The sequence below is a fragment of the Muscardinus avellanarius genome (genome assembly GCF_963383645.1).
Source record: "Muscardinus avellanarius genome assembly, chromosome: 11".
Classification (NCBI taxonomy): Eukaryota; Metazoa; Chordata; class Mammalia; order Rodentia; family Gliridae; genus Muscardinus; species Muscardinus avellanarius.
The window spans coordinates 18,130,409-18,152,297 of record NC_137797.1 but is presented as its reverse complement, the minus strand read 5'-3'; the positions used below and the strand labels follow the sequence as shown (position 1 = coordinate 18,152,297).

Here is a 21,889-nt window from a genome sequence, read left to right as displayed (position 1 = left end):
CCTGATTTTATTAAATTTTGCATTTTGGGAATATTTTATCCTGTATATACCAGTTTAGAAATGTTAATGATCCCTGATAAATTGAATCTTTTATTATTATGAGGTGACCCTCGTAAACTATAATACTAATCATATATGTAATATATAATTATGTAGATATATGTTATATTTATAGGTTAAATATACACAATCCAAAAACCTAATATTTGAAATGCTCAAAAATCTGAAACTTTTTTGAGCACTGACATAACAAGTGGACAATTTCACACCATAAATAAAAATATTGTATATAATTATTTATAGGATATGTGTATAAAGTATATATGAAACGAATTTTATACTTAGACTTGGGTCCATCCCTTGAATGTCTCATTATCTATGTGCAAATATTCCCAAATCCAGAAAAAATTTGAAATATGAAACATTTCTGGTCCCAAGCAGTTTGGATAAGGAATACTAAACCTGTAATTAGCTATGGTAGTGCTAATAAATAGTATTTTACCTGATAGTGATACTGCTGTCCTAGCTGTGTTTTAATTGATATTTTCTTGGTTTCTATTTTTCCACCCTTTTAGTGTTGCTATGTTTTACTTGGATTTCTTTATTTTATTTTACTTTTCTTGTGTGTGGTACAGGCGATTGAACCCAGGGGAATTCTCTCTCCAGGCTACATGCTGAACCCTATTTTTAATTTCATTTTGGAACAAGGTCTCATTAGGTCGATGAGAGTCTCACTACGTGTTGAGGCTGCCCTCGAGCCTGTGTTCCTTCTGTCTCAGCCTCCCAAGTACTGGGATTACAGGCACGCACCCCCACACCTTGTGTGCCCCACCTCACTTAGTTGCATTTCTTTAAAGCTGCATATGTAACCAGGTGCCGTGTAGTAGTGTTTTGGTCACAGTGGACCAAATTTACTGCAGGGTCCCATATGATTATATTGTCTAGTGGCCTCATAGCCAAATTGATTTCTGTAGGTAAACCACTAAATTGCAAGTGATGGTTCTCAGAATGTGTTTCTGTAAGCAAGGAATGGCTGCATCTAGATTTTGCTTTTTTACCTCATCTGACAATTTTTGTCTTTTAATTGGTTAACTTATTCTATTTATCTATGTTTCTACCTTTTTGTCTTTATTTTATGCTTTATACTTTATGCCCTGCATTTTATGTTCTTTTTTCTACTTCTAGAAATTTAATAGCAAATGTAATCTGGGCATGGTGCCCACTTGTAGTTCTAGTACCAGTTCTTGGGAGGCTGATACAGGAGAATCACAGCTTTGCAGCCAGGCTCAGCTACTTATTAGTGAGGCCTTCTGCAACTTAGTGAGACCTTGTTTCAAAATAAAGAATAAAAAATAAGGCAGGAAATGTAGGTCATAGGTAGAATGCCCCTGAGTTTAATTTCCAGTACTACCAAAAAAAATGTATATATAATAGCAAATGTAAAACTGAGCTGTTAAAGTAAAATGAAAATGCATTATTGTTATTTAAAAAACTTTTATTTTTGGATATCACTGACAGCCACATAAAAATTCCATTTAAAATATCCAACAAATATATTTTGTGAGCCTAGTGTATGTTAGAAACTGCTCTTAGTGCTGTGAATAAAGTAGGACATAAACCAACAAAATATTCTTGTTCTCATAGAGTTTAACATTTAAAACAGCCATAGGTTACATTAGATCTTAAATATTTTAGATACAAACTTTCTATAGGTTTAAAAGTTGAAAGCTTCTCAAATCAAAATTTCAGAATGTCTGTGACATGGTAGATATAAATTAATTACTGTTAATGACAAGCATATTCCTGGGATAATTGATATTTCACTTGGTATGTGCCAAGCCTGCTTATAGATTATTAAAAGTAATAAATATAGCCGGGCATGGTGGCACACGCTTGTAATCCCAGCATTTTTGGGAGGTGAGACTGGAGGATCGCGGTTCTCAGACAGCTTCCACTTAGTGAGGCCCTTTACAACTCAGTGAGACCTGGTTTCAAAATAAAGAATAAAAAGTAGGGTTGGGGGTGCAGTCCGGAGGTAGAGTTCTCTGGGTTCTATTCCCAGTACCTCAAAAAAAAAAAAAAAAAAAAAAAAAAAGACAGTAATATTTGACTGGCTTTACAGTGGCTTCTGGAGACCCCTTCCTGTCATACTTTCTAAACTGGCAGCCTTTGCACTCCTTCAGTCATTCAGACTTTCATTCATTTATTCATTTGAAAGAACAGAAATTTATTGAGAAACAGTTGAATATGAGTTACCAATCTAGGCAGATTCCTTCTTTTTTTTTCTTTCTTTTTTCTTGTGGTACTGGGGATAGAAGGCATTCTACCTCCAAGTTACACTCCCAGCCCTATTTTTTATTCTTTATTTTGAAATAGGGTCTCACTAAGTTGCATAGGGCCTCATTGAGTAGCCAAGGCTGGCTGTGAACCTGTGATCTTCTCAAGTGCTGGGATTACAAGTGTGTACCACCACGTCTGGCTAATTTCCTTTTTTTTAAAGAAGGGATGAGACAGTACCGGTCATTTAGAAGCTGTATGAGAAACTAAAACATTAAACTTAAAATAGATAGCCAGGTATGGTGATGCATGCTTGTAATTCCAGTACTTAGGAGGCTGATACAGAAGTATCACAGGTTAATAGCTAGCCTTAGCAATTTAGGGAGGTAGAATGCCCCTGGGTTCAATCCCTAGTACTACAAAACAAAACAAAACCTTAGGTGAATGAGATGTAGTGGGAGCCAGAGGTAGGAATGACTCTGGGATGCAGGAGGTGGGTTAAGAATTGATTACTTGAGGAATGTATAAGTTTGACTGCTAGGTAACTGGAAAACTCTTTAGTTTTTGTTAGATTTTTTTTTACCATAAAATTTAGTAAAAAATGTTGACATTTAAAAAGCAGCTTTGTAACATATACTCAACTTGTCATTTCAGGAACTGTCTTGTTTTGTTACCAGGTGCTATGAAGTGGTGGTGAATGTAGTCCATCAGTTGGCTGCCCTCTATATCAGCAACAAGTAATGGATTTTACATGCACTTTTAGCTTTTATAATTGAGATGTAGGAAATGTTTTTCTAAAGACATTTAGAAGTTTTTAAAAGTTTTTTGTTTACTCATTCATTTACCTTTCCTTGAATACTGGTGCTATTTAAATGCTAATTGGTGTACATATTACATAGGTTAATAAGACAATTTTTATCATAGTGCACGAATTCATTATCTGTTTGGATGAGAATGTTTACAAAAAACTCTTAGAAAAAATTTGACCATACATAAAAGTACTAAGCCGCCAGGCATAGTGGTTCACTTGTAATCCTAGTACTTGGGAGGCTGAGACAGGAGGTAGTATGCCCCTGGGTTCAATCCCCAGTACCACAAAAAAATAAAAATAAAAATAAGAAAAGAAGCCAGGCATGGTGGCGCATGCTTATAATTCAGTACTTGGGAGGCTGAGAGAGGAGGATCACCGGCCTCAGCTACTTAGGTCCTCCACAATTTAGTGAGATCTTTCAAAATAAAGAGTAATATCAGGCTGGGGATGTAGCTCAGAGGTAATACGTCTCTAGGCTCGATCTCTCATACCGCCAAAAAAAGAAAGAAAGAAAAAGAAAAGAAAAATACTAAAACGGAATTAGTAACAGCTCTCTTTATTCTTGCCAACATTAATGGTTTCCTCATTCATTAAAGTCACACAAGACTTTCCTTGAAATACAAAATCTTGGAGGTGGAGTTAGGAGATCTGTCTACATGGAAAAAATTTTGTAGTTAGAATAATATTCTAAGATTAGGGGCCACTATCCTAAATTAAGAAAAATGATCAGGTTTTCATTCATAGAGCCTCTCTGTTCTTACTACTTCAAAATAATACCTGACATTTTATTAATTTTTTTCTTTTTGCAGTAGTGGGGATGGAACCCAGGGGAATTCTACCTCCAAGCTACACCCCCACCCCCAGCCCTAATTTTTTAGTCTTTAATTTTGAAACAGGGTCTCACTGAGTTGCGAAGGGCCTCACTAAGTAGCTGAGACTGTCCACCAACCGCGATCTTCAGGTCTCCGCCTCCAGAATGCTGGGATTACAAGTGTGAGCTACTACGCCCAACCTTGATTAATTTTTATACTTAAATTTTCCTCACATTGCCAGGTGTGGTGGCACATGCTTGTAATCCCAGCATTTGGGAGGCTGAGACAGGAGGATTGTGGTTCATGGACAGCCCCAGCTAGTGGGGCCCTTTGCAACTCAGTGAGACCCTGTTTCAAAATAAAGAATAAAAAATAGGGCTGGGGGTGTACCTTGAAGGTAGAATGCCTTGGGTTCCATCCCTAGTACCAACCGCAGGGGAAAAAAAAAAAAAAAGCTTCCCCCATTTACTGATGAGAAGAGAGAACTGAGGTAGGGAGTTACTTGCCAGGATTCTGTAGTAGCTTAGGCGCTATTGTTTTGGTCCCAGTCCATTCATTGTTCTTCCTGCTTTACCATGCTGTATCTTGACTTTATAAATTGGTACACTATGCTTATCGTTTCTCATTCTCATTCTCATGTATTCTCAGATGTTTATGCTGTGTCCTGGCTGTTTACTGATACTATCCTCTTGGTTGGAGAGAATGAGAGCATAGCTCCCCTATTCCCATAGTACCTGGTGTGCAATTCCAAGAAGTCACTCCCTAGCCCCATCACTGCCCTAGAAGGATGAAATTAATTTGTATTTTCTCTTTAATTTAAAAGTGTGTTCTGCTATCTGAAATATGCATATGAATTTGGTATGTAAGTGCTATCTTAAATTGTTGAGTAAGTTGAATATCAAAGAAGGAAGTAAAGTTGGATTTTTCTGTGGCTTTTGACTTTGGTATAATCATACTATTTTTTAGTAGGAATGATAACTCAGTAAGCAACCTGATTAAGTAGAGGACTAGTAGGTGGGCATGATGGCACACGCTTGTAATCCCAGCATTTGGGAGGCTATGACTGGAGGATCGCGGTTCGCAGACAGCCTCAGGTACTTAGGCCCTTTGCAACTTAGTGAGCCCCTGTCTCAAAGTAAAGAATAAATAATAGGGCAGGGGGTGTAGCTTGGAGGTCAAATGCCACTGGGTTCCATCCCCAGAACTGCAAAAAAAAAAAAAAAAAAAAAAGTAGAGGACTAGTTTCCAAATGCCAATTTGGGTAGGATAAAAATATTCTAGTTGGTAATTGAGGAATTCTAATAGTTAGAAAGATAGGAGTATGTTTTATTATTTTTAGAACTAACTTCATTCCAGATTTTTTATCTATCTATCTATCTTTCTATATATTTTTTCCTTTGGTACTGGGGATGGAAGCCAAGAGCAATCTACCTCCAAGCCACACCCCCCAGCCCTGTAATTTATTCTGTATTTTGAAACAGGGTCTCAATAAGTTGCGTAGGGCCTCACTGAGTAGCTGAGGCTGGTCATGAACCACGATCCTCCTGTCTTAGATTCCCAAATGCTGGGATTACAAGCATGTGCCACCATGCCTGGCTTCAAGATGTAATTTTTAGCTTTAAATGCCAAAGATTATTTGTGGGCACGTGTTGTCTTATCCCTGTAAGTGGATTGTAAGCAGGGATAACCCAGCTGTGTGCACAGTCAGGTCCCTTCTCAGGAACGGGAGCATGGTAGTAACTCCTTAGCTCTGTTAAATTGTAGTGACTGAAGCCTTAATAAAGATAAATGCAAATTAAGCTTCAAAGAGCTTTTGCTTCTATGCATATTTCTTAAAATAGAATGAACTATGACAGAAAAGGAATTTATTTTAACTTGGGTGTTATTTTATTATAGGATTGCACCCAAAATTATAGAGACGACTGGAGTTCATTTTCAGGTAAAATGAACCTGTAAAATTAATTTTTACTATATTTTACTATTTTACTGTGGAGTATGTATGATTGGGAAATACAACTGTAGCAAGACTTGTAAAGGAGTGTGGGTGTGCATTTGTTCTCTTTGATCTGTGTAGTTATGGGGTTTACTGATTCACTATTAGAGTCACTCTTAAGTTTTCTCTGTAGTGGCCCAGTGAGATTCTCCAAGTAGTCTCTTTTGATGGTAAAACAGATCTGCAGTGTGACAATGAAGAAATAACGGGCAAAGTGTTCTCTAAGATTAATAATTCTACTTGAGAACCAAACCTACAGTTTAATAAGCTGATATATTCCCCCTGCTTTAACTGGTTCAGTAATTAGCATAAATGTATTTTACTTTAAAAATTCACATGAGGCTTAACTTCTAACTAGTGACTAAATGATAATCATTAAAGGTTTTTTGACAGACAATGTATGAGCACTTGGGAGAACTACTAACAGTTTTGCTCACCCTGGATGAAATTATTGATAATCATATCACACTGAAAGACCACTGGACTATGTACAAAAGGTACACCTACCAAAACTGTCTTAAAAACTTCTTGCTTAGTATGGCTAACATTAGTCTTAGTAAAGAGTAAATCATTATTATTATTATTATTATTATTATTATTATTATTATTATTATTTTTGGTGGTACTGGGGATGGAACCCAGGGCCTTCTACCTCCAGGCTACACTCCCAGACCTATTTTATATTTTATTTGGAAACAGGTCTCTCAAGCCAGCTGAGGCTGGCTTCGAACCTTCACGATCCTCCTGTCAGCCTCCCAAGCGTGGGGATTACAAGCGTGCGCCACCACACCCGGCTAATTCATATCTTTTAAAGGTCTGCAGATATAGAAGAAGCTCATGTTAAATATTGTTATGAAGACAGTACTAGCTGGGCATGGTGGTGCACGCTTGTAATCCCAGCATTCAGGAGGCTGAGACCAGAGGATCGCGGTTCGCGGACAGCCTCAGTTACTTACTTAGTGAGGTCCTCTGCAATTTAGTGAGACCCTGTTTCAAAGTAAAGAATAAAAAATAGGGTAGGGGGTGTAGCTCAGAGGTTGAATGCCCCTAGGTTCTATCCCCAGACCCGCAAAAAAAAAAAAAAAAAAAAGACAATACTATTCTCTTTTTTCAGATGGGTTTGTTCGAGAGTATAATAAACCTGTTTTAAGCATACTAATACTTAAAAGTATAGTAGAATGTTAATTTGACTGCCTTGGGCCACAGATTGATTTTTTCCTTGGGTTCTACTCAAGTGAAATTTTTGTCTTGAGATTGATTTCACTTTATTACATACTGTAATTTTTAAATTTTATTCAATATGTTAATATTCACTAAGTGTCTGGTATATACAGAACACTGGACATCTGAATTTAAGATGATATAAAAAGGCACAATTAAATATAGTAAGATTGTTCATGAGGGAAAATTATTTTTTAAGAATTCATTAGCTTGATTTAGAATCTTACTCTTCTTCAAGGTTACTGAAATCCGTCCATCACAACCCGTCAAAATTTGGAATTCAGGAAGAAAAACTAAAGCCATTTGAAAAGTTCTTGCTGAAGCTAGAAGGGCAGTTACTTGATGGGACAATATTCCAGGTGAGTAGAACTGTAGCAGGCTGTATCAGGTGGTTTTATATTGGTTGACCCAGTTCACATGATACAGGACACTTAGAGAATACTGTTGGACCTGTGTTTTTTTTAAAGTACTTTGGATTAAAGTAATTGTTAGTGTATTAAGATATGACTATTTGCCCTGGCATGGTGGCACATGTAATCCCAGTACTTAGGAGGCTGAGACAGGATGATTGAAGGATTGAAACCAACATCAACAGTTTATCAAGTCCCTCAGCAACATGGTTACACCCTCTTTCCAAGTAGGAAATAAAATCAGGCTGAGGGGTTAGCTCAGAGGTAGAATGCCTCTGGGTTCAATCCTCAAAAAGATACAACTATTTCATCATCTAGTAGCAAACAAAAGTGTATGGATTTTACTTGAGGTGAGGCTTTTTAAATTTTATTTTGTAAAATAAAACTAAGGCTTAAGATCTAAGTTTGTACGTTAAATGATGTGTTTGTTATCAACTTCTAGATTTAGGTTTTATTACTACCTTTAAAAAAGTCTGATTCTTGATCGGGCGTGGTGGCGCACGCTTGTAATCCCAGTGCTTGGGAGGCTGAGACAGGAGGATCACAGTTCGCAGACAGCCTCAGCTACTTAGTGAGACCCTGTTTCCAAATAAAATATATAAAAAAAATAGGTCTGGGAGTGTAGCCTGGAGGTAGAAAAGACCCTGGGTTCCATCCTTAGTAACACACACACACACACACACACACACACACACACACACACACACACACACACACACACACACAGTGATTCTTTAGGCTCAGGGAATATGATTTGAGTCTGTACAATCCACTATGTAGCTTCTAACCATATGTGAGTAATTAATAATAAATTAATAAAAACAATTTAATTAATAAAACCCAAATTCTTTCTTTCCTCCCTCCTTTTCTTTTTTCTCTCTTTCTTCTTTCTCTCTTTCTTCCCTCTCCTCCCTCCCTCCCTCTATCCCCCTCCCTCTCCTTCCTTCCTTCCTTCCTGCTGGGGATTGAACCCAGGGCTTTATACATGCTAGGCAAGTGCTCTACCACGGAGCACAGCCAAGCCTAAAAATTACTCTTAGTCACAGTAGCCACATTTTCAGTGCTTATTAGCCACACATAGTTCATGGGTAGCCATTATATCAGACAAAACATAGGCAAAACATTTCTTTCTTCACCAAAAGTTCTTTTGGACAGCACTGCCTTAGGGAAGTGTCCACGTGTAATTGTTAGCTTCTATCTTACGTCTACTTTATGGTTACTTTTAGTTTATATTTTACATTATCACAATTTAAACAGATGGACCCCAACTTGTTTTTATACATCTGTTAGTCCATTTGATTCAGAGGATAATTTTTTGTTATTTTTTTCCCAAGGGACACTGATACATGCTATAATAAAGTGCTAGACATAAAATTGTAATGGAATAATAGGCTTATTTATTTATTTATTTATTTATGGTGGTACTGGGGCTCCTGGAAGCCCTTCAACCCCTGGGCTACACTCCCAGACCTATTTTATATTTTAATTTGGAAACAGGGTCTCCTAAGCCAGCACACGTGGCTGGCTTTGAACCTGCACGATCCTCCTGCCTCTGTCTCCCAAGCGCGGGGATTACAAGCGTGCGCCACCACACCCAGCCTCTTTATTTATTTTTAAGATTTAAATAAATTTATTCAAAATATAGAAATACAGAAAGCAGTTACAGCCTCATGTTACCCAGGGATAACATGAGGGGATGCTTCAAATGAAATCACCCAGGCTCTTCTCTTTAAAGTGCAAAGTAAAGTAAAAAAAAAAAAAATGTTCTTCAGTGTGTTGTCAGAAGTACCTTTTATACATTTTTTCTTTTGGGTGGTACTGGGAGTGGAACCCAGGGGCTTTTCTATCTCCAGGCTATACTCCCAGACCTATCTTATACTTTATTTGGTCTCACTGAGTTGCTGAGAGCCTCACTAAGTAGCTGAGGCTGGCTTTGAACCTGTGCTATTCTCCTATCTCAGCCTCCCAAGCACGGGGATTACAAGCGTATGCCACCATGCCCTGCTCTTTTATACATTTCTGAGCACCCCTTTGTGTATCTCCTGATACAGAATTAAACAATGGGTTTAGTTTTATTACTTACATATAACTGGTTCTCAAATATGTAAGTACATGCACATTTTTCAGGAAGAAGGATTTATTTTTTTATTATTTTATTTTGTTTTTTTAGTGGTACTGGGGTTCCTGGAAACCCTTCTACCTCCAGGCTACACTCCCAGACCTATTTTTATACTTTTTATTTGGAGACAGGGTCTCTTAAGCCAGTGCGGCTGGCTTCAAACCTGAGAACCTGAGGGATCCTCCTGTCTCTGCCTCCCAAGTGCGGGGATTACAAGAATGCGCCATCACGTCCAGCAGGAAGAAAGGTTTAAACAATAAAGAATCTGAATTTCACTTTAAGTAAAATTAAAATTACTGTAGAAGTTTATCATATTTTATCTAAATGTTTGATAGCTTATTATCAGAGTCTAAATTTCTCTTTTTAAATGTATCCTGTCTAGGTCTGCATAGAACAGCAGTTTGATTCTCTCAATGGAGGAGTATCTGTGTCAAAAAACAGCACTTTTGCTGAAGAATTTGCACATAGTATTCGCTCAATTTTTGCAAATGTAGAAGCCAAGCTTGGTAATGTAAATTGTATTATTGGGTTTTTGCTTATAGTCATAGTTCCTTACCATCATAGTTTAAATGTATTTGTTCTTTTTCTTTTATGTTACTGTTTTATAAGGAGAACCTTCTGAAATTGACCAGAGAGACAAGTATGTTGGAATTTGTGGACTCTTTGTTCTGCACTTTCAAATTTTTCGAACTGTTGATAAAAAGTTTTATAAGTCTTTATTGGACATTTGTAAGAAGGTAAGAATGTGGAACTTTTTAAATTTGAGTAGATTAGAATATTTTGGCTAAAACTAGGTATTTTTAAATGCATTTTATTCTTATTTACAAAAATAATTGATAGTTTTTTTGTGTGTGCATATGCACACAAAATTTGTCTAAATGAAGTGTGCATGTGTGTGTGGGGGGGTACTGGGGATTGAACCCAGGGGCATTATATTTCTGAGTTACATCCCCAGCACTATTTTATTTTTCATTTTGAAACATGATCTCAATAAGTTGTGGAGAACCTTGCTAAATTGCTGAGGCTGACCTTGAACCTGCAGTCATCCTGTCTCAGCTTCCTAAGTACTGGGCTTGCAAGCTTGTGAAACCTTGCCTGGTGATAGTATTTATATTTAAAATCTCCAAGCATTCCAGAAATAACTAAAATAGCACATGAAAATACTTTTTCCTCCCTTTTTTTGGCCACTTATATTTATTGGTAAAGTAGAAAAAATTCAGAATAATTTTTCTGTCTATGATATGATGCCTGATTTCAAAATTGAAAACTTAATTTGTGTGTTAGTATCATTGAATGATACAGGACTATGAGAAGCCAGCCATCCTTTTTTGTTTTCTTGTCACTAATGGTAGAGTGAAAGTAAGGACCTGAGGATTCAAGCTTCTCTTTGCTTTTTGCATATGTTCATCATAAAAATCCATGATAGGATAGACATTATATGTGTGTTAATGTGTGTGTTAATATTTAGGCAGAATAAAATTGTCATGCTCAACACCAGATATAGAAATGTTTTCACTCTATGTAAAATATATTTGTCTCCTAATGGATTAATGAGTATTTTTTTTAATTTTTTGAAATTGTCTTGTGCATCACAGAACTACTAAACAGCTTGTGAGTGAGCTTGCATTAATGTTTTTCCTTCCTTCCTTTTATATTTCAGGTACCAGCCATCACTCTAACAGCTAATATTATTTGGTTTCCTGATAATTTTCTAATCCAGAAAGTACCAGCAGCTGCCAAACTTCTAGATAGAAAAAGCCTTCAAGCCATTAAAATACACAGGGACACTTTCTTACAGCAGAAAGCTCAATCACTTACCAAGTAGGTTTTATTTTTTATTTTTTGGTAGTACTGTACATGGAACCCAAGGGCATTCTGTCTTCTAACTATACCCCAGCACTATTATATTCTTTTATTTTGAAACAAGGTCTCACTAAATTGCAGAGGTATTACTAGTTTGAGGCTGACTGCAAACCTGTGATCCACCTGTCTCAGCCTCTCAGGTACTGGCATTGTAAGTATGCTCCACCATGCTTGGCTACCAAGTAGGTTTTATAAGTAAGCACAATTAAAAGATTAAGTATTTTATATTGAAAACATTTGAATTATGAGATCAGATGTAGTTATTTATTATCAGAGAGATGTTGGGCAATCTCTAGATTTATTTACTAGAAACTTTTTCTTTTGTACTTTCTGGATGTATCCACACACACAGATGTATTAGAAATTTGTTTAAATGAAGTCTCTGATTTATTTTCACTAGATGTCATTAAAAATATTGGATGTCCATGATAATTTGGAAGAGTTGAAATTAACATGATGTTCCCCCAACCCTTTTGTAGTACTGGGTATTGACCCCAAGTGTGTTCTACCTCTCAGCTATACACCTAGTCCTATTTTATTGTTTATTTTATGTTTATTTTATTGTTTAAGTTATGAGGGCCTTGTGTTGCTGAGGCTGGCCTTGTTCCTGTGTTCTTCTTGTCTCAACCTCACAAGTACTGGGATCACATGTGTGTGCATCACCATCCCCAGCTTTTCCTCTCTTTTATTTTTATGAGAGTAATGGACACCATATTTAAAAAGTCAAAAAGTGCTAAAGCTTAAAGGGAAAAGTAATTGTCTTCAGCCCAGTTCCTCAGTCCTGCTTCCCCAAAGAACACTGATACCTCATTGTTTTTTCTGACATTTACATCCTTGTTTTTTGCTTATAGACTCTTCTTGTGTAATTTTCAAACATATATAAAATAGAAAAAAGTAGTATAAACAACCTCCATGGGAATATCACCAAGCTTCAGTAATTAATCTACTCCATGTTCTTACTTGAATGTACTACTAAAACCACATGTTAAGCTGATGAGACTTTTAAGTCAGATGATCAGAACTCTATCATTGGCCCTGTGCTGGACACACATTTAGTCTGTGACATGACTAAAAGGCCTAATGGGGATGCTTAGTTACTTTCTTTTGATCCTTGTGACTAAAGTGAAATTGGGTCACTGCTACACAATGGGGAATAGGAGATCTCTAAAGTATCTCTTAGTATCTTTATGTCCAGCGATTAAAGTCAGGGGAAGATAACCAATTCAGGCAAATCTGCTCATGGCAGAGATACCAGAGCTGTAAAGTACATCCTGAAGCAGAGTTGAGGAGGGATAAAGACAAAGGCTCGGATTTAAAGAGGTGAACTTAGTATACAATGGAGAGAGAGAGGGATCAGATTTAGTAGGAACAAGTAAAGTGATGTGGATATTTTAGTTTTTAGAAGCTTAATTTTTTTTTTAGTATGATGTAGTTGTTAAAAACATTAGTATGTCCTTAGATTACATTAATATATGATATATGTACTACCCAAGCTTTGGACTACGGAGGCCAAGGGAATTGTGATTGGTCAGACCACAGCTGTTTCTTGGAGGCACCACTTTTTCAGAGGGCCAAAACTACAGTGTCTAGATGAAACTGAGCAGAATGTAGAGGGTCTGGGGACCATGCCTTCTCTCTTTAAGGCCGTGAAGTCTCCATGTAGTTTGGCCTTTAAAAGGTAAATCTAATGAATGATGTGGGAAATTTCTTTAAATATCTCAGGGGTGTTCAGGTTGAAGATGGGACAAATTTGATATCTGTGGCTACAGATGGCTAAACTAAAACTAAAAGATACGATGTCAGATAGTAATAATTGCCAACTTTATGGATCTCTTCACTGTGTAGCAGGCGTTATGCTAAAGGATTTTAAGCACATTGTCTTAAGTAAACTACATCTTAGGTGAGAAATAATAAAGATAACAAACCTTACTGTAAGGCAAGAACTATTTCAGGAGCTTCTTGTGTATTGTCTCCTTTACTTAGCAGAAAATTCTCTGGAGTAGGTACTCTTGTTACTGCCTTTTGTTGGGAGGGTGCTGGGGTGTTAACCAGAGGCATTCTACCTCGAGCCATGCTCCCTTCCCCTTTTTATTTGAAACAGTGTCTAAATTGCTCAAACTTATAATCCCCCTGTTCTAAGTACTGGGAATATAGGAGTGCACCAACATATCTGGCTGTTATTTTCATTTTATAGATCAGAGAATTGAAGTACAGAGAGATTAAACTTACCCAGTATCAGTTGGTGGCAGACCTAGGCATCCCGCTCTTACAGCCCATGTTGTTAACTGCTACTCTAAACAATTTTTATCCTATGTTTAGATAGAGGGGACATTAGGCTTAGAGAAATGAACTTTGGGCACACAGCTAAGTTGATGTCAGAAAGGGGATTCAGACTGGTGTCATTCCTACTGTTAGGCATCTGTGGCAGGTGAAGTATTCTGCTTCCTGGAGCTGATGATGACCATCAACCCAGGAGGTGGTAGGAAGTGAGTCTTTTTAGGTGGAGATAGAGTAAGTTCACTTTCAAAGAGCTCTTCATATAATTTTGTTTCTGATTTTTTTTTTATTCCAAAGATATGCCTATATATAGTCCCTATAGTGTTTCATAGAGCTGAAGGGGATGGGTTTGGTTTTATTTTCTTTGTAATTCTGCCAAAGAAACCTGAAATTTACCCCAGTAAGATTAAACTCAGTAAAGCGATGTTGTGCCCTGCATGAGCTTTGTCTTGACATTTGACAGAAAGTTGAGGGATAATATAAGCGCTGTTTGAAGGAGCCGCTTCAGCATTTACTTAAGCGAAGAGGGAGCAGTAAACACAGTTTCCCTGTCTCTTAGTGCATGTTCGGTCCTCTGCCCAGCCACCTCTTTGACTGGGATCTGAAAGATAATCTGGTTGTGAGAGCAATGGGCAGAACTGATAAATCACTGCTTTATCCTATATAGTGTGATGTAAGCTGGCTGAATACTCTTCACCTTGCCTGGCCTTCTGCATTGTTGGCTGAGTTCCTGTCAGGGAGTACTACATAGTCTAGGAGTCTTTCTCTGCTTCTTAGTCAAGACTTACGGCCCATTCTGTACATTTTTATCTCTGCTGAGAACTGATTACAGTTACCTCCTAACACCTTGCTATTTCCTCTGATCCCATACTTTAAAAGTGACATTTAATAGTATATTTCAGCATTACTAGAAGTAAAGCCAAAACTCTGACTATTGGTATTTTGTTTGTGTGTGTGTTCTGAGGATTGAACCCAGGGGCATTCTACTTGTGAGCTACATCCCCAGTTTTACTTATTGTTTTATTTTGAAAGAGGGTCCGCAGATTTGCGGAGGGCCTCACTGAGTTGCTGAGACTAGCTGTGAACCTGGGATCCTCCTGTCTCAGCCTCTCAAGTACACTGGGGTGACAGATCTGCACCACCATGCCCAAAAGATACCATTATTGGTATCTTTTATCTAATGGAACCACTGGCTAAGTGGTTTAGTGTTCATAAGTATCCAAAATAGTAAAGAGAATTATGTTTATTACTGATTGGGTTTTAGGATGGTAGAGCTTTGTAGATTTGGGCTTGAATATTGGCTTAGCTACTTAATAGTTGTCTGATCTTGGCACATTACTTCTGTGTGGCAATGTCCTCTTTCATAAAGTGGACAACGAGCTAATTTGTATTACGTGCTTAGAGCAGGGGCCAGCAAATAGTAAGCATTCAGTAACTCTAGGTTTCAAGTTGAGATTTAGACTGCTTTCATTTTTCTCTTCTGGTTCAAGCTGTCATCCTCTTTGTCCTTACCTAGCCTCCTAGGTGGTTTCCTAGGAAAGCTGTTGTCCCCTCTATATTTTGTTGAAGTGATAATGATCCTCTTAAAACCACAGTTTGTTCAAGTCACTGCTGAGGCCCTTCCTTCCTGCTTGCTCAGGTGATGTCCTTGCCTGGCAAGGCCTTCACGGCCCTCCGCCCGCCTCCCTCCACCTTGATCTCCTTGCTGTTCCTGCTCCTGCTCTCTCTGCTCTAGTCATACTGACTTTTTTGTTATTACCTAAACATGCTAAACACATTTCCAAATGTGTTAGGACCGTTTTCACTCGCTACTTGCTTTCCTTAAATTCTCTTTTCTCATGTATTTGCATGGATTACTCATTGATCCTCTTCAGTGTTTGCTTGAAATCACTTACTCAGTGAGCCTACTTTGACCACTAAAATTGTGCGCCAACCTCAGTCCCTTTCCCTGCTTTATTTCTTTCCCATACCATGAATCATCTTTTAGCTGAGGTTTAAGTATTGATGTCTTTATTCTACAGCTCTCCTTAGAGTATAAGCTCTGGGGCAGGGGCTTGCATGGTACCTTCTCCATAAGGACTAGAAGCCAAATAGGCCCGTCTAGGTACTCAGTAAGTGTTTGTTTGGTAAGAAGGTTGTGTGTGTGTGTGTATATATAACTATCTTAAAATCCAGAAGCCTGAAATTGCTGCTGTAAGGAAATATTTTATTTCAATCAGTCAATATGAAGAAATCAAAGTTTTTCTTTCCTGTGCTGAGTAACCCCAATCTTTTCCTTTGTTAGAGATGTGCAGTCTTACTACGTCTTTGTGAGCTCATGGATGATGAAAATGGAATCTATTTTATCTAAAGAGCAGAGAATGGATAAATTTGCTGAAGACCTCACCAATAGATGTAATATTTTTATACAGGTAGTTACATCTTCTTACTTAGAATGTGGGGATTATTTTCTTTTTAATTTACAAAAGTTATATTTGGAAAAATGGGGAAAGGATAGGATATATTCTGGTTTTTTAAACAAATTGTGTGACTTATTTAGATTTTCTGATGTACCCAATCAAAGCTCAATATTCTCTTTAAGGAAAGACTTTTAAATTGTATCCTGTAAGTTTTTCTTCTTCTTTTTCTTTTTCTTTTTTCAGTAATGGGATTGAGGCCAGGGGTGTTCTACCACTGAGCTACTTACTCAGCCCCTTTTTATTTTTTATTTTAAAATAGGGTCAAAGGGTCTCATTAAGTGTGAGGGCCGTTCTCAAACCTGCCTCCCAGGCACTGAGATCGGCATTTACCACTATACTCGTTCATATCCTATAAATTTTGTTGCATTTTCATTTTCGTTAATTCAAAAGATGTTTAAATATTTATTGTGACTTTTGAAAGATATTTTTTGATTTCCAAATATGAGAATTTTCTACTTTTTATTTTTAACGTGTAGCTATAATAATTCAGTGTTTGAACGTTGTAATGCCCTGGCCTTTGCTCAGCTCTGGTATCCGTTTTATGTGCACTTGGAAAGAACGTGTAACTTGTGTTTGTCAGTATGTGACAAGGGGATTACATTTGTAAGTGATTTTGTCTCTGATTTTGTAGTTACTTAGAGAGTAGGGTCAGAATCCCTCACCATTATTGTAGATTTTTCTCTCTCTTTTGCAGTTCTGTTGTTTTATATGTTTTTGGGAGTAAGTGCATAATGTTCAGATCTGTTTTATCTTCCTAGTGAAGCAGAACTTTTTTCGGTTAGGAAATATCTGCTTGGGGCTTGAGGCTGTGTATCAGTGGTAGAGTCTGTGCTTGGCCTGCATACGGCCTCTAGCTTGCCGGGCCTCCCAAGCAATGTCCATTTCTACCTCTAGTAATGCCCTTTGTTGTAGGTCTCTTTAGTGTGATAGTAACATTTCTTTTAGTTAATGTCTGTGTGGTGTATCTTTTTTGATCCTTATATTTGCTTCTTTATTTACTGTGTGTCTCATGTAAATAGTAGGTACTCTTCTCCCAATCTGCTGTTTGTTTTCCTGTCTCTATTTCTTATATATGTCATTATTGATGCGTCTAGCTTAACACCACCACTGACTAGGTGCTTCCTGTTTGCCTGCCTGTGTTCTGTGTCCCTTTTCTCCCTCTCCTGCCTCTGGGTCACTTGTCACTGTGCGCCTCCACATCTTCCAGTTGCTCACTTCTGTGTCGCTGCTCGTTTTGTGGTTTCCCTGGAGGTGTAAGATGCGTCTTTACTCACTCAGCACTGGTCTAACTCTGGTTTCTCACTGTCCCGACAGCGTCGGGGTCTGAAACTGCTCTAGTTCTTTCCCCTCATCTTCTCTGCTGTTACTGTGAACTTCGAGTCTATTTTGAGCTCTACAAAGCATTACTATTGCTCTGTCATTTTTATAAGTCAGTGGTGCTTTTTACCCTTCCTGCAGCTCTTCTTAACTCACCTTCTGCTTATGGAATCTCTTGCTAGTATTTAGTTTTACTTGATTTTCTGTTGATGAATTGTTACAGTTTTTGGTCTGCATATGTCTTTATTTCAGTAGGCTTGTTGTGTTAGAACTCGGGGTTGACTTTTTTTCATCTTTCAGCTATCTTTTAAAGGTATCATTTTATTGTTTTCTGGCTTTATTTTTTGTTAAATTGCTGGCTTTGTTGCTTGTTAAAATGTAGTTTATCTTTGTGTAATTACAATTCTACAAGATTTAAAATTTTGATTTTAGCAATGTTACTATGATGTCTCTAAGTGTGGCTTTGTTTTTCATGCTGTTTGGGATTTTGTAGAGCTTCTTAAAAAAATTCTCAGGCACTGCTGAATAATGCTTCTGTTTTATTTTCTTTCTGTTTGAATTCTCTCTTCGTCTGTGTCTCATACCCTGGTTAGGACAGATTAGGATCCTAGACTAGCGCAGTTAGTCTAAGATATATGCCAGCCCAGATCACATCAGCCCAGTTGTTGATTGAGATGGTTTGAAGGACTTCAATCATGTGACATGATCATGTTAATTTTTTCCAATTTTCTTTTAATTTGGGGAGGGGGAAGAGGTTAATCATTCAGGATCCCAAATTAGAGCCTTGGGTGTTTATCAGAACCCTGTCCTCTCTTTAGTAAGTTGTTAACTAATGTTTTTACCCCCCTTCCCTGGGAGACGTTGTGGAAACATAGGCTTGGCTTCTGCTTTTAACAGGATCCTCTAACCTCTAAGGCTCTAAGAGAAAGTAGCCCCAAATGCCAGACTCACTTCCCTGCGTTTCCGTTTTCATACAGATCTTGGCCTCCTATTTATTTTCTTGATTGCTTTTTGATGCCGTATAAGAAATTTTAGAACTGTTTTGCTCAGTTTTTCTAGTTGATCTCAGCAGGAAAGGTAGTCTGCATTACTTATTCTCTCATCAGTAGTACAGACTTTTTACCTCCCACCCTTTTTTTTTTTTTTTTGGTGGTACTGGGGTTCCTGGAAGCCCTTCTACCTCTGGGCTACACTCCCAGACCTATTTTTACATTTTTATTTGGAAACAGAGTCTCCTAAGCCAGCGCACGTGGCTGGCTTCAAACCTGCGCGATCCTTCTGTCTCTGCCTCCCAAGCGCGGGGATTACAAGCGTGTGCCACCACGCCCGGTTCATTTATTTTTAAAGTACATCTTTCATGTATAGCTAGTTCACAGATTATAGATGATTGATGTGATTTGGGCCTAGGAATTCTGAATTTAAAGCTTCTATTAAAAAAAAAGGGAGGTGGTTGGGACCACTCTTTCCTGTCTATCTTAGGGTTGAAATTATGCTGTTCTGTTTCTGGTTTTTAACTTTTGATTTGTGCTGCATAAAACAAAATGGTTGTTTCTGTAGCTGACAGAGAAAGACTTATGACTGTTTCTGTAACTATGCCCCAAGCTTTGCTTTTACTTCTAATGTAGCCCTCTCTTTTATTTCCTAATTCTTTTAATGTAGCATATCTCTTCTCCTCCTCTTCTTTTTTTTTTTTTTTTTTTGTGGTACTGGGGAATGAACCCAGGGATGTTCTACATCCAAGCCATACTCCCAGCCCTATTTTTTTATTCTTTATTTTGAAACAGGGCCTCACTAATCCAGGGTCTCACCTGGATCCTCCTGTTTCAGCCTCCCAAGTACAGCACATCTTTTCTCCATAGAACTATTAATGGTTCAGAGAAGCTTCCACTTCTTGCCCCATGTTGAGCGTCATTCCTTTAGTGAAGCCTTGGTTACTGCAGGGGAGCACTTTCCACATGTGGGCAAGCCAGAGAGGCTGACAGACACAGGTGTGGAGCTTCTGTCCCGTTTCCATGGGTACACCCACAGTTATATATTTTAGGTTCATCCTGACGTGTACATATATCTTTTTTTTTGTGTGTGTGTGGTACTAGGGATTGAACTCAGGAGCATTCTACCTCGAAGCTATGCCCCGAGGCCTAGTTTTTATTACTTATTCATTTATTTATTGGTGGTACTGGGGGTGGAAGAGGCTTTTCCAGACCTATTTTATATTTATATTTTTTCTTTCTGTTTTTTTTTTTTGGGGGGGGTCTGGGGATGGAACCCAGGGGCATTTGACCTCTGAGCTATAACCCTGCCCTATTTTTTATTTATTTATTTTTTTTAATTTTGAAACCAGGTCTCACTGAGTTGCAAAGGACTTCACTAAGTAGCTGAGACTGTCCGCGAACTGCGATCTTCCGGTCTCAGCCTCCCGAATGCTGGGATTACAAGCGTGCGCCACCACGCCTGGCTGACCTATTTTATATTTTATTTGGAAACAGGGTCTCACTAAGTTTCCAAGAGCCTCACTAAGTAACTGAGGCTGGCTTCGAACCTGTGTGATTCTCCTGTCTCAGCCTCCCAAGTGTGGGGATTACAAGTGTGCGCCCCCATGCCCAGCTATTCTTTATTTTGAAACTGGATCTCACAGAGTTGCAGAGGGCCTCACTAAATATCTAAGGCTGGCATCAGACCTGTGATTCTCCTGTGTCAGCCTCCCAGGTACTGGAATTATAAGTATATGCCACCACACCTGGCTTCCATATATCTTTTGGGGACCTTTACAAACCCCCAAAATCTCTGTCATTATCTTTGTGATTTTGTGTATCCTTGTTAGGTTTAAATGAAAAAAAGTATTTGAGAGCTATCCTTTTCCCTGTTTTTTTTTTTTTTTTTAAATCCACTGTTTCCCTGAGTTTAATAGTATATATATCTATTTTTTTTGGGGGGGGGGCTCTGGGGATGGAACCCAGAGGCATTTGACCTCTGAACTACACCCCCTGCCCTATTTTTTATTCTTTATTTTGAAACAGGGTCTCACTAAGTAGCTGAGGCTGTCCGCGAACTGCGATACTCCAGTCTCAGCCTCCCAAATGCTGGGATTACAAGCGTGCACCACCAGCCCGGGAATAGTATATATTTTTTAACCCTCACAAGAACTGTACTCCTTTCATAAACAGAAGGGAAGGAGAGACTGTTTTCATTGAGCTATAAGGAGAGAAAGCCTCATTTGCAGAGACAAGATAGTGGAATATACTTGACTGTGGGTCAGGTCTAGGGGATTGGTGTAGGTGAGGTGAAGGGGAAAGGTGGAAGAGGCTTGGAACTCAGAAAATCCTGTGTACATCTGCACTGTTCAGAGAGTAAATCTTTCTCATATTCCTATTCCTGGCTTCCTGGCTCCTTATATGTGTTCTTAGCTCTTGCCCTAAGTGGTAGCAGATGGGAGTATTTATTCATTTCCCTGGCAGGTAAAATAAGTAGATCCCTCCCTGACATCCAAACTGTTTCTCTGAAGTTTTTCTATTTAATTTAACTTAATTTTTTGCGGTACTGGGAATGGAGCCCAGGGGCATTCTACCTCCAAGCTACACTGTACCCCAGCCCTATTTTTTAGTCTTTTTCTTTTTTGTAACAGGGAGGGTCTAAGTGAGTTGTGAAGGGCCTCACTTAAGTATCTAAGGCTGTCTGCAAGCTTCAATCCTCCGGCCTCATTCCTGAATGCTGGGATTATAAGTGTGTACCACCACGCCTGGCTTTTTTTATTTTAAGTGGAAAGATTTTAAAACTGATTATGCGTGATAATTTTAATAAGAATCCTTTGATATGTAACTGTCAGTGTCTAACATTGTACCTGTAAGGAAGGCTATTTCAAAATCTTAAGAGCTTGCTTCAAAATGAACTTCAAAGGCATTAGTTATTGGCAAATTGAGGAATAATTGTTACTACATAGAGAATGAAGTCTTAAAGAAATCTTTCATTGTGATTATACTTAGCATTTTATTTTCTTTTACAGGGCTTCTTATATGCATATAGCATTAGTACTATTATTAAAACCACAATGAATCTCTACATGTCAATGCAAAAGCCAATGACCAAAACCTCAGTTAAGGCCTTATGCAGACTTGTTGAACTTCTCAAGGTAGGTCTTAGACTATCTTACTTTGGCATTATGATTGAGAAATGACTTAGGCTTGAATTAGAATGATCTTGTAACATTTGATATCTTGGTTACATGAGAACTTAAACTTGAGAGAAAGTATACTTACCTCTCAATCAAAATAAATTCCTGAATACGTATCATGAATGGTCAATACAGATGCTCTTTGACCTAGGAGGGGGTTAA

The 21,889-nt window shown here is 38.1% G+C and overlaps 1 protein-coding gene across 2 annotated transcripts in view; it reads left to right on the top strand.

The window, feature by feature from the left end:
• WASHC4 (WASH complex subunit 4) overlaps nt 1-21,889 on the top strand; it is a gene marked incomplete at both ends in the record, with an annotated part of 66,150 nt that overhangs the window by 15,018 nt on the left and 29,243 nt on the right. The window contains 9 exons of one of the 2 annotated variants that reach the window (XM_080705139.1): nt 2,932-3,014; nt 5,797-5,839; nt 6,287-6,390; nt 7,353-7,473; nt 10,026-10,149; nt 10,253-10,380; nt 11,304-11,464; nt 16,068-16,194; nt 21,560-21,685. In XM_080705139.1, the coding sequence (XP_080561265.1) occupies nt 2,932-3,014; nt 5,797-5,839; nt 6,287-6,390; nt 7,353-7,473; nt 10,026-10,149; nt 10,253-10,380; nt 11,304-11,464; nt 16,068-16,194; nt 21,560-21,685 (1,017 nt within the window). Of the gene's footprint in view, nt 1-2,931; nt 3,015-5,796; nt 5,840-6,286; nt 6,391-7,352; nt 7,474-10,025; nt 10,150-10,252; nt 10,381-11,303; nt 11,465-16,067; nt 16,198-21,559; nt 21,686-21,889 lie in introns of both variants that reach the window. The other variant, XM_080705138.1, reaches the window with a different exon arrangement.